The sequence below is a fragment of the Musa acuminata genome, chromosome BXJ2-5 (assembly GCF_036884655.1).
Source record: "Musa acuminata AAA Group cultivar baxijiao chromosome BXJ2-5, Cavendish_Baxijiao_AAA, whole genome shotgun sequence".
In the NCBI taxonomy this organism is placed as follows: domain Eukaryota; kingdom Viridiplantae; phylum Streptophyta; class Magnoliopsida; order Zingiberales; family Musaceae; genus Musa; species Musa acuminata.
In genome coordinates this window covers 35,084,206-35,096,264 of record NC_088342.1, presented here as the reverse complement: position 1 = coordinate 35,096,264, position 12,059 = coordinate 35,084,206, and the positions used below count along the sequence as shown (strand labels likewise).

Here is a 12,059-nt window from a genome sequence, read left to right as displayed (position 1 = left end):
CAGGGCGGTACCACTTCCTGGCAGTAATAACTATCGGCGGTACCACCGCCCAGACCACCTGGGAGATCGTTCCTTGGGCGGTTCCACCACCCCAGTCTGGCGGTGCCACCGCTAGACAAGGTCCAGCAACCTGGTTGGGCCTTGAATCCGGCCCAAACCAGTCCAATTACAGGCCCAGTTGGCCCCTAACTGAGTTAGTGGGATTACCTCCCAAACCTAATCCTAATCAGTGTCTGCCGTACCGAAGCGTACAGGCCGTACCGGGCGGTACGTACCGGTCCGCCAGGTACTCGGTATGCGGACCACCCTGTATCGCTACAGTGCTACAGTATCGGTACACTAGGGTGTACCGCTCGGTACGCCCTGGTGTACTGCCCGGTACACCGGTACCGTACTGTACCGAGCCCGGGTCGAAACTCCGGTACGGTACGGTATGGCGGACCTTGATCCTAATTATGTGTTAACTATGATTTTTAAGGTATACACTAAACGAAACAAGCCCGGTAAGTCTAGGTATCTTCCGACGAGCTTCCGGCGGACTTCCGACGATCTCTTGGCAATCTTCCAGCGGACTTCCGGCAAGCTTTTGAACTTAACAACGATCTTCTTGGCGAGTTCCGACGAGCTTCTTCTTGGTCAATTCCGACAGCATTTTCGATGAACCTCCGGACTTCCGATGAACTCTCGAACTCCCAACGAAATCTCGATCTTGACTTCGGCACTTCGTTTTGCTTTATGCCTTGATCGCTATCGTAGTTAATCCTGCACACTTTTCTCAACATATAGATTTGATCAAATAATTTACTAATTGATTTCATCATCAAAATCCGAGATTCAACATTACCAAATTTAGTGATTTTGCCAGTCTTAATTTTCACTTGTGTACCACTATGTACACCTCATTGAATCTCTTTAATGTTTGGTCAAATTGTGTTTTCACTCCTGGCCAATTTCCATAGGACACCACATAAGAGATTAGATATTTGTGCCAGCTTTATTAACAGGAAAATGTACTTAGCTTGATGTTTTAGAAGATCATCCTCTGATACCTGTGTTTCTTTATCCTCCTTTAAGATTGCTTCTTGATTCATAGTTGACAAAAGAGGTGCTAACTTGATGTAAACATGACAAGGATATAGTGTAGGTACCCTTGTGGAGAACACTGAGCATACCTATGTTATTATCTAAAGTTCTTTGTCATAAAGCTTAGCTTCAGTACAATCACCATTTCTATAGTGCAGCATTTTTTTTCCATTGCTCAGAAGAAACATAGGATTCATGAATCTGAGTACGTCTGAGATTGGTGAACGACATGATCAATTGATGCATGGAATTTGCTATTACACTCTCAAAATTATGAAAAACTGTGAATTTCTGGATTTTAGTTTTGTTATCTGAAATAATGTGCAATCAGGTATTTGCCATTTCTTAACTTAGCTCCATAAGATATATTTTTACAAGTTAAGCTGCTGCCAACTCTTCAGAAGTGGAATTTGATCATTTGGTCTGAAGTTTCTGCTACTCTTCAAAAGTGGACTTTGTGAATAGTTTTGCTTGATTAATAATCAATATTTTTGATCTTGCATTTTTAAACTTGAAAATTAACTTGACTGCATTTGCTTAGTTATCTCCATAACATTTAGCAGACACTTTTTCCTTCATTAGGTTCTCCTGATATGTTATTGCTTTCACTTGAAATTTCATCAGATAAAGAGTATGAGCTTCCGGAAAAGGCAGATTGGGTATTTTTTGGAGTTCTTTGACTACCCTGATGAAAGTAAGTAATCTATTTAAATATAATTTTTCATTTATCTTAATCATTGTAGGCTTATGACGTTTGACCTATAGACATTCATCAGGATATTCAACATCAATGTAACAGAAGGAACTATTGTGAAAATTCTATGCAGTCCTTGATTGGATGAAGGACCAAGTTAGTGACATGATTCATTAAGAAAATTCTATGCCAGCTTATCTAACCAAATAAAATATGGCTTTTTCAGTGGTTTGACTTGCTGGCTTATTAGGGCCTTTTCTTTTTTGATATTTCTCTTTGTGGGGAGAAAAGTCTCCTACATTGCCTGTAATCTTTTTTTTTTAAGCCTGGTGTTTTTAAACAATGGCACTATTAGCACTCTTATCTGTACTTATATTCATCGAATATTACATTGAACTTGTACAGATTTGATTGAGATGGTTGGACATATGGGCTGTATGCTTCATTCAGGCTTTCTGCTATTGCATATAGCTGGCAAGCTTGTTATAGTACTCGAAAGATAATATACTGCAGATTTATGGTTTAGTTGAAATATGATATTTAAGCATTGAAGTTTTGTAGATAATATTCTCACTTGCAACTTTTGATGCTAGTGTGTGCTTCATTTTATTACTTTGCATTTTTGTATGTGCTGACACAATTATTGTTTGTTTAAATTCTGAACTTCTCACAGAGACAAGATGGACTAAACTATACCAAAAGCCCCTTCAACAACCTGACCAAGCACTTGAAGAAGGCAAATTGGAGCTTATGGTGCGACCTCCATTTCCTCCCTTCTTCCGGAAAAGTCAACCGCCCAAGTTTTGCCCAACATCAGATGTGATAGCAATTACAAATGATACTTGGAAAGTTGGTGATTTGGTTGATTGGTGGTATGATAGTTGTTATTGGTCAGGAAGAGTAAGCGAATTGCTCAAGGATGATCACATAAAGGTGAACGTTGCATCTCTTTCTCTTTCTATACTTTTCATTCTTCACTATATCAGGAATTATATTTGGTGGAGGACTTTAGCTCATTTATATCTTAATTGCACTTCCTTAGACTATCATGTCATTGCCATTGGTAAATTATTTTGCTTTCATTCAGTTACTTGATTAATAATTTAAAATATTTTTCAATTCCTTCTGAATGCATAGTTTCATATGCTTTTACATTTACAGTAGAACAGAAACATGCATTTAATTATTACCTCAAATTTCAGTTTCTTGGCAGCCTGTCCTTCAACTGTTTTTTCAAATTTCTAAACCTTGTCTGCTGTTTCTACAAATGGAGGTTCCCAAAGATTTTTCTATAAAATAGGGAGTTGTTTTTTTATAGCTGCTCAGGACAGTTGACTATTTTCTGATTATTAATTTCTTTTTAACTGACTTGCTTATGTTTCTATTCAATTGTGTTAGGATTATGGCATCTTTATATTCCTAAAAACTTTTTAGTTTATTACATGTTCAAATATGGTAGATGGAAGGTATTTTATCATCTGATTCCGTCAGTCGAGGAATTAAGAAGACTTATAGATAGGAATAATAAATTTTGACAATGATCATATGTTAGTTTTATGTATGATTCACTTGAAAGTCCATTTTTTGTTGCCTTTTCAATTTTACATAAGATTGTTCCAAATCTATTCTGAGATACTTTTTGGAGTGTCTAAATACTAAAATATGGTTTAAGTTAGGCTTGGGGCTTAGAGTGTCAGTCCTTATATTTAAACATCCATGAGCTACTTGTACTATCATCCATAGTGAATGGGTATTTTGGAGCTTAACTTAGTTTTAAATAATATTTAAAACAAGAATGTGTAGGGATAGTTCTTTGTAAGCTTAAGTTCATTACGTCTGTATATAGTAACACATATTACGTATGCAACCTTATTTTGTTTTCTTAGAATATGAACAATTAGAATGCTATGTAAGAATGAATATTTTGGAGATTATCTTAGTTTTAGATAATATTAAAAATGAGAATAATTAAAGGATGAATCTAACAGCTAATCATGGCCTAAAAGAAGGCTTATGTTATGTAAACTTATCTTCAGTTAGACAAGGTTGCTCATTTCCTAAGAGCTAGCCATGTTGACCTAGCACAACCTAAAGGGGATACTTGATATGACTGAGAGAATTAGGTGAGGATGGATAATAAATAAAAAAAAGCTAAAACAGAGAGAGGAGACGAGAAAAACTGATTTGCCAAAATATTAAGTAATAAACAACAAGTACTAAAATTCAACACATACTAAGATGGTTGAGAGCTTAGATACATCCTTCTGGTTGGCTTACGTTGTTGAAAGGTTGATCCATGGGTATTCATTGCAAGCTGGCACAAATCTTGGACTCACTCAAGTCCTCCGACTCACATTGGGGGGAAATTGTGACCTCGTACCACTCACACATTACGTGGGAAATAACACTCTTATTCATTCAAAGATTGTTTACCCATTACAATTCTTTGACTTTTTATATATGCCTCAAATACAAAAAACAAGATTAACATAGAAGAAAATAAATCATATTAAAATGATTAATTATATGTGGTTATATTATAAGAAGATAAGCTTTTAAAATTATCTAGGTAAATAATCTTCCTTTGTGCATGATACTCTTCCTTTCTTATGAGATAATGATTCTTTTCTTATCTTTTCTTTATTTCCTTCTTCGTTATTATCAATATAAGAAATAAGATCACAACTGTATAGGATGATGTCATGTGGCAACCTGAATATGTCAATTAAATCAAATCAAGTTTACCATTAATCTAAAGTGATTCAGGTTGACACTTTTTCTTCCTACATTTGTGAAATGTAGTTTGATTTCCATTAACTCTCCCTGGCTTGAAAGCATTAATCTTCGATGAAGTGATGAGGCTCTATTGATTGTAGATTTAAAGTTGAGGAGTTGGAGTTCTTGTGTGGTTTATTTATAGTTAATAAAATGAGGATATCAATGATTTGAGATTTGATATCCTCTATTACGAGTGGAGACTTATTGTTCGTCCAAGATATCCAATAATTTTCTCTTTTATTCTCTTATAGGTTAGTGATTTAAATAGGCGGTCGACCGCTTACCTAAGCGCTCGGGCGAGGTGCGGCGAGGCCCGAGCGCCTCGTGTGTGGACCAGGAGGCGCGCTTCTATGAGGTGCTGCTTGGGCGCTCGCCTGAACCCAAGCATTGGGCACTTCGATCGAGCGCCCGGTTCAATCAAGCAAACCGAACCAATTTAAGTTTGGTTCGGTTCGTAGCTTCTTACCTCAAAAGCCACGCTTCATGCCCGCATGACCCCGAGGAACCCTAACGCTACTTTTGACTCCGCCGTCGACACTTTCTGTCGCTGCCTCCACCGTCGATTTTTTTTGCCATTGCCTCCGCCCTAGACGCAACGGATCGAGCTGTTAGAACCTTTGCAAATTCTAAGCTTGGGGTTGATCTCCTTAGGGGATCGGCCTCTTTGGAACTCTATAAGGGTTCTTTTCTCCAAATTATTGCTCATAGGCTGCAGAAAAGATACATCTATTGCTTGTTAAAAGAGGATGAATACATGACTATTTATAGGGCTTTTAAACCCTTACTCCTAATAAGACTCCTATTCCTTTACAACTCCTAATGTTTCTCTAAGAACAACTCCTAATAGGACTCATATTCAAGACTCCTATTCATTTACAACTCTAAATGCTTGTCTCAGAAATAACCTCCTAACCCTAGCCGGCCTCTTCACCTCTTTAATAGGGGTCAGCTAGGTAGGTTAACATGAATGCCCCTCTCAATTAGGATTCTCCTAGCTAGAGTCCTAACAGACCCGCCCTCTTCAAATTAGCCTTGTCCTCGAGGCTGGGATTCTATGAACTCAGGGAACCGGGTCTTCAGCTCCTCATATGATTCCCATGTAGCGTCTTTAAGTGGTAAATTATTCTAATGCACTAGTACTTCAGTAAAGGGAAGTCGGCGACGCATCACGATCCTGCGGTCGAGGATGGCTTATGGTTGGGCTTGAATAACTCCATCCTCCGTGGTGTTGGGCAGTTGGATCTGGGGTGACTCGTGTTCTCCCAACTTGGGCTTCAGGCATGACACGTGGAATACAGGGTGAATTTTGGCATCCTCAGGCAATTTAAGTCTGTACGCCACAGCTCCAATACACTCTGTGATCTGATAGGGCCCATAAAAACGTGGGGATAGCTTCATGGAGGCTTGAGTGTTGATGGAGAGTTGCTTGTATGACTGTAGGCGAAGATAAACCCAATCTCCAACTGAAAATTCTTTTTCGCTTCATCGTGTGTCGGCTTGCTGCTTCATTCTGGCTTGAGCGGTAGAGAGATTATCCTTTAACAGTTGTAGGAGTTTGTCCCTGTCAATCAATTCTTGGTCGGCTTGATCTACCTTGGTCGAGCCAATTACATACTTTGGAATCACAGGGGCTGGCCGACCATACAGTGCTTCATAAGGGGCACATTTGGTAGATGAATGATATGTAGTATTATACCACCATTTGGCCCAGGGAAGCTATTTCGCCGACTCCTTTGGCCGGTTGCTGGCGAAACACCGAAGATACGTCTCTAAACACCTGTTTACCACCTCTGTTTAGCCGTCAGTTTGTGGATGATACGCTGTGCTCATCTTGAGTTTGGTGCCTTGTAACTGAAATAACTTTGCTCGAAATCTGCTCGTGAAGATGCAAGTAGAATTTAGCACAAGCACAATGCGTCCCTTATAGTGCAATTCTTTTAAGTCCCAACTGTAATGAGCCACGGAGTTTGGTGTTTCCTCCAATTTTTTTATGATCTTACTGGTCTCCGGATCCTTCTTCTATTCTTCCCTAATGTCCTCGAGGAAGCTGGTGGTAGGAAGGGAGATGGCTGAAAACTTAGCTTGCTAGGTAGCCGTGAGAGTGCATCTGCAACAACGTTTTTTTTTCCCTTTCTGTAAATAATTTCATAATAAAATCCAAGAAGTTTGGTTATCCATTTTTGTTGCTTAGGGGATGATATCTTTTGCTCCAAAAAGTACTTGAGGCTTTTATGGTCGGTTTTAATTTGAAATCGCCGACCGATCAAGTAGGATCTCCACCTCGTTACTGCGTGCACAATGGCGAGCATCTCCTTATCATATATTGGCATATTTTGATAGGAGGGAGATAATGCCTTGCTGGTGTATGCGAGTGGTCGATCATCTTGCATGAGAACGACTCCAATTCCGACTCCAGATGCGTCGGCCTCAATGATAAAGGGTCGGCTGAAATCTGGTAGTGCTAGCACCGGCGTCGTCGTCATGGTTGCCTTAAGTTTGTCGAAGGCAGCGGAGGTTTTGTCCGACCATTGGAAGGCATCTTTTTTCAGTAGAGAAATGAGGGGTACTCTGATCTTCCTATAGCCCTTAACAAATTTTCGGTAGTAGCTCGTTAGTCCAAAGAACCCGCGCAGTAATTTCACGTTTGTAGGTTTCGGCCAGCCTTGCATTGCTTCAATTTTTGTTGGGTCTACCGCCACTCCTTATGATATTATGTGCCCAAGGTACTCTGCTTTTTGTTGGAGAAAAGTGCACTTTGACAGCACAAATTTGCGACGAAAGGTCCGAAAAATATCGTTCATAAGACTTTGGAAAGTTGAAGGAGCATTAGTGAGTCCAAAAGGCATTACCAAGAATTCATAATGGTTGTTATATGTGTGGAATGCAGTTTTTGTAATATCGTCTTCACATACCCAAATTTGGTGGTAACCGGATCGAAGGTTCAACTTCGTGAAGACTCGAGCTCCTTTTAACTCATCAAGAAGTTCATCCACCACTGGTATTGGGTACTTGTCCTTGACGGTGATGCCATTTAAAACTTGGTAATCGATGGACATCCGCCAAGTTCCGTCCTTCTTGCGTACAAGTAGCACCAGTGAGGAATAGGGGCTGCAACTTGGTCGAATCACCCCTGTTTCAAGCATCTCCTTTATGATCTTTTCAATTTCATCCTTCTGGAGGTGAGGAAATCGGTATGGCCGAGTGTTCGCTGGTGGCTTGCCCGGAAGGATTGGAATTCGATGGTCATGTTGCCGAGTAGGAGGAAGACCTCGCGGCTTAGCAAAAATGTCGGCAAATTCAATAAGCAATTGGGCGAGATTTTGGTCTTGAATTTCTATTTTCTTCCCCTCTTGTTGTTGTTGGAGATGCATCAAAAAGCCATAATTTACCTTGTGTAAAACTTTCTCCATTCGTTGGGTCAAAACGGTGGTTACGTTGCTTCCGCGCTTCCCGCGTAGGATGATCTGTTTGCCTTTGTCGTAGAATTTCATAATTAATTTGGAAAAATTCCAAGAGACATCACATAGTGTCGTCAGCCATTCTATGCCAAGCACGGCCTCATAGTCATCAATTGGTAGGAGGAAGAAGTCGGTGATAATTTCTTGGTCTTGCAGTAATAGTTTCACCTGCGGACATCTTTGGTCGCACTTTAGGATTCTTCCGTCGACGACCTTTACGTCGAACTTGCTACAACCTTGGATGTGGAGCGTCATCCGAGCAGCAACCTTATTGTTTAGGAAGTTATTAGTGTTGCCCATGTCGATGAGAACAGTGATTGGTTGTTGTTTGAGAAGGCCTTCAACTTTCATCGTTTGTGGGTTTGAGTAGCCGGCTAGTGCGTGTACCGTAAAGTCGGTCAGTTGTGGCTCTTCTTCCGCATCTTATTCTTCATGTTCAAGGCTCTCTTCTGGATGTTCAATGACCTCTTTTACTGGTTCAATCATAAGAAGTCTCCCTTTTTTACAGCGATTCTCGCGGCTCCACGGCTCGTCGTAATGCCAACATAACCCCTTTGCAGATCGCTCCCGAAGCTCTTCTCTTGTCAACCTTTTTGGTGCAGGGGCTCGGTTGACATTAGGGGGGGCTGAGGGCTTCAGTATTACTGGTCGGGGAGCGAATCTAGTCCTTCGGGCTTCATGGTTCAATCACTCCTCTTGAAGTCGTGCGAAAGAGATGGCTGCCATAAGCGTGTACGGTTGTCACGCTTTAACTTCTCCCCGGATCTCTGGCTTTAAGCCCTCAATGAAGGTCCATAATAGTTGTTTTTCAGACCAATCACAAGTTTGATTAGATATCCTTTCAAACCTAGTTTGGTACTCCTGAAAGGTGGAGGCTTGTCGGATTTTTGCTAGTTGTTCGTTAATGTTCTCGTAATTGGTTGGTTCGAAGCGGCTCAACAGTCCTTCTTTGAATTGTCGCCATGAGAGGACTCCATGAGTGTGTTCAAACCAATCAAACCATTGTATGGCATCCCTTTCAAGATGTATAGCCGCAATTTCCACCATAGATGTGTTTGCGGTTTTGTGGTACCGAAAATATCGCTCCGCGCGCGAGATCCAACCAATGGGGTCTCCTTCTTCCCATCTAGGGAAGTCTACTCTCATGCGTGGATAGTTGGGATCAGTTATAGAGCCTCCCCTTTCTTAGGAGTCATCTCTTCGGGCTTTATGTGATTGGTCAGAGCTCTTTCCTTGATGTGATTTCTTCGGGCTTGGTGGTCGGCCCAAATTGAGTTCGGTAAAGAGAGTCTGAATCTTATCCTCAATTCATGCCTCGAAGACTTCGAATTTAGAATTGGTTGCCTCCTCAGATGCTATAGTATATGCCTCCAAATCTGTAATGTTAAGATCTCTCTTTTGTTGTCGGGTTAAAGGCATGTATAGGTTGCGAGAAGTGATGGTCGAAAGGGTTGGTGGATAGGTGGATGTAGGCTGCGGTTTAGGCTTGTTTTGTGGCTGTTTTGGATGTAGTTTGAGGGTGTGGTTTGGTGGAGTTTTAGGGCTGTGATGGTAGTGGATGAAGTTTAGGGAAAAAGTTTTAGATCTGTGGTAGATGACAGCAAAGGTTTGATAGAAATCAGTGGAAGTTGCTGCAGATATGTGTTGTCTTGTAAGAGCAGATTTGTCGTCGAAGAAACAACAGTTTCTCGACGAAATTTCCAGCAAAAACCGAGAGATTTGAGGAGGAAATTTGACAGCAAAATCTCGGTTTATATTACAGCAAAGATGACCAATTTAATCAAGAAAATTTCGGCAGTATAACAGTAAGGAAATTGGTGCAAGTTACGATAGCAGAATTCTTGTCGAAAAATTTCAGCGGTTTGCGACGAAAATTTGCAGCAACACAAGAACGTTTTTAGAGATGAATTCCTCAATAGATTAATCTTAGATGGAAGCCAAGATGATCTATGAAGTGTATCAGAAATTTCGTTCAAAATGGGTTGCAAATAGGTCGGTTAAGGCAACAATATGCGGCTGAAATTTTCTGCAGCAATCATTCGTTCGCAAAGATGATAACTTTTGCGACGAAAGGAATTCGCAGGAATATAGGAACAATTTTTTTTGGATTTTCGAATAGGGATAACTATATTGCAACAGCAGTAAGGTAGGAAACCAGAACCTATTGCAATTCACGGGGAGATCAAAGGATGATTCGCGGTGGTGGAGATGACGCTAGAATTCGACGGCGATCTTTTAAGCAATTGTGTGAATTGCTCTGGGCGGTTGTGGAAGGGCAGCGAGACGCCAAGAACGCTGCTCTGATACCAGATGTTAGAACCCTTGCAGATTTTAAGCTTGGGGTTTATCTCTTTAGGGGATCAGCCTCCTTGGAACTCTATAGGGGTTCCTTCCTCCAAATTGCTGCTCAAAGGCTGCAGAAAAGATTCATCTATTGCTTGTTAAAAGAGAATGAATACATGACTATTTATAGGGCTTCTAAACCCTAACTCCTAATAGGACTCCTATTCCTTTACAACTCCTAATGCTTCTCTAAGAACAACTCCTAATAGGACTCCTACTCAAGACTCCTATTCATTTACAACTCCTAATGCTTCTCTAAGAAATAACCTCCTAACCCTAGCCAGCCTCTTCATCTCTTTAATTGGGGTCGGCTAGGTAGGTTAACATGAATGCCCCTCTCAATTAGGACTCTCCTAGCTAGAGTCCTAACACGAGCCTTCCTTTGTTGTCGATGGACGAGTCTGACGGCCCCTGTAGCTTCCTTCTACTGTTGCTTCCTTCCACTATCGAGGGAGAGGATCGCAAGTTCCTCTGCCACTGACAGACGCCCTCTGGAGCTTTCATTGCTGTCGCCGTTGCTGTTCACAGCTTCTGTCGTTGCCGCTACTACTGTCCGTAGCTTTCGTCGTCGCTGTCATTGTTGTCCTTCGCAATGCTGCCATAACTATCTTAAACTAATCCTCCGTCGCTACCGCTATCTCCCTCTATTACTGTTAACATTTTTTTCTCCCCTCTCTAACTTTAAGTAATATACTATTAACAGTATATTTTTAATTTAATATCATATTTTTATTTAAATAATTTTATTTTAATTATATTATATTTTTTTATATTTTAATATTTCAGAAAATATTTTTTTCTCCCCCTCTAACTTAAGTAATATACTTTTAACAATATATTTTTAATTTAATATCATATTATTATTTAAATAATTATATTATATATTTTTAATATTTTAATATTTCAGAGCGTCTCGCTTCGCTTGGGCGTTTTGGGACCTTGGTGCCTTTTGGCGCTTAGTGTTTTTTAAATCATTATTATAGGTCGGTTTAAATGGGGAAGACATTATAGGTCATGTTGGTGATAACGAGAAGATTGGATACTTGGTTGGTGAAGTGGAGTATTGTCTTGTGGTTCATTGTTAGGTGTTAAATTTTCAATGTTGATAACTCGACTAAAGCAAAGATATGGTGGAAGGTCGAGTTCATAGGCAGCTGATTTTTCGTATAATTTTGTTAGGTCCAGAGTTTTTGGCATGAAACTTTTTTAGTGTTTCTCACTGAAACCTCTTGGGTTGGACTCATTATTACCATATCTTCCTCCTTAAATTCTTGTGACCTGTAATATCTACAATAGACTTGTATAATAATTTATTGCTTAAATTAATTTTTCTGTGAATTTTGGGGTGTAAGTCTTTGATGTGTTTAGCAGATGATGCGAGGTTCGCTTGATCTAGCTTATAGAGAATTAGGAATATTAGGAATAAGATCAATAGGTTTTTCAGGTTGTTGTCCAATGATGACCTCAAAAGGGCTAAAACCAATTGACTTTATATGCAAACCCACTTGTATGGGTTTAAATCCAATCACTTCAGTGGTCACATAGTGCAAGACAAGTGCTATTTGACTAAGTGCATTAGCAGTTGCTTGCGGACAAATGTATATTATTTAAGGGACAAATTGTGTATATTACAGACAAGAGACCTTAATTTTCTTTATGACTGAATATACTGTAGGGATTAATTTATTTGGCAACAAATAGTG

The 12,059-nt window shown here is 40.0% G+C and overlaps 1 protein-coding gene across 3 annotated transcripts in view; it reads left to right on the top strand.

Moving 5' to 3' along the window:
* LOC135584149 (uncharacterized) overlaps positions 1–12,059 on the top strand; it is a 60,573-nt gene that overhangs the window by 28,897 nt on the left and 19,617 nt on the right. For all 3 annotated transcript variants that reach the window (XM_065109196.1, XM_065109195.1, XM_009419778.3), the window contains 2 exons: positions 1,708–1,777; positions 2,451–2,710. In XM_065109196.1, coding sequence (XP_064965268.1) covers positions 1,708–1,777; positions 2,451–2,710 — 330 coding nt within the window. The remainder of the gene's footprint in view (positions 1–1,707; positions 1,778–2,450; positions 2,711–12,059) is intronic.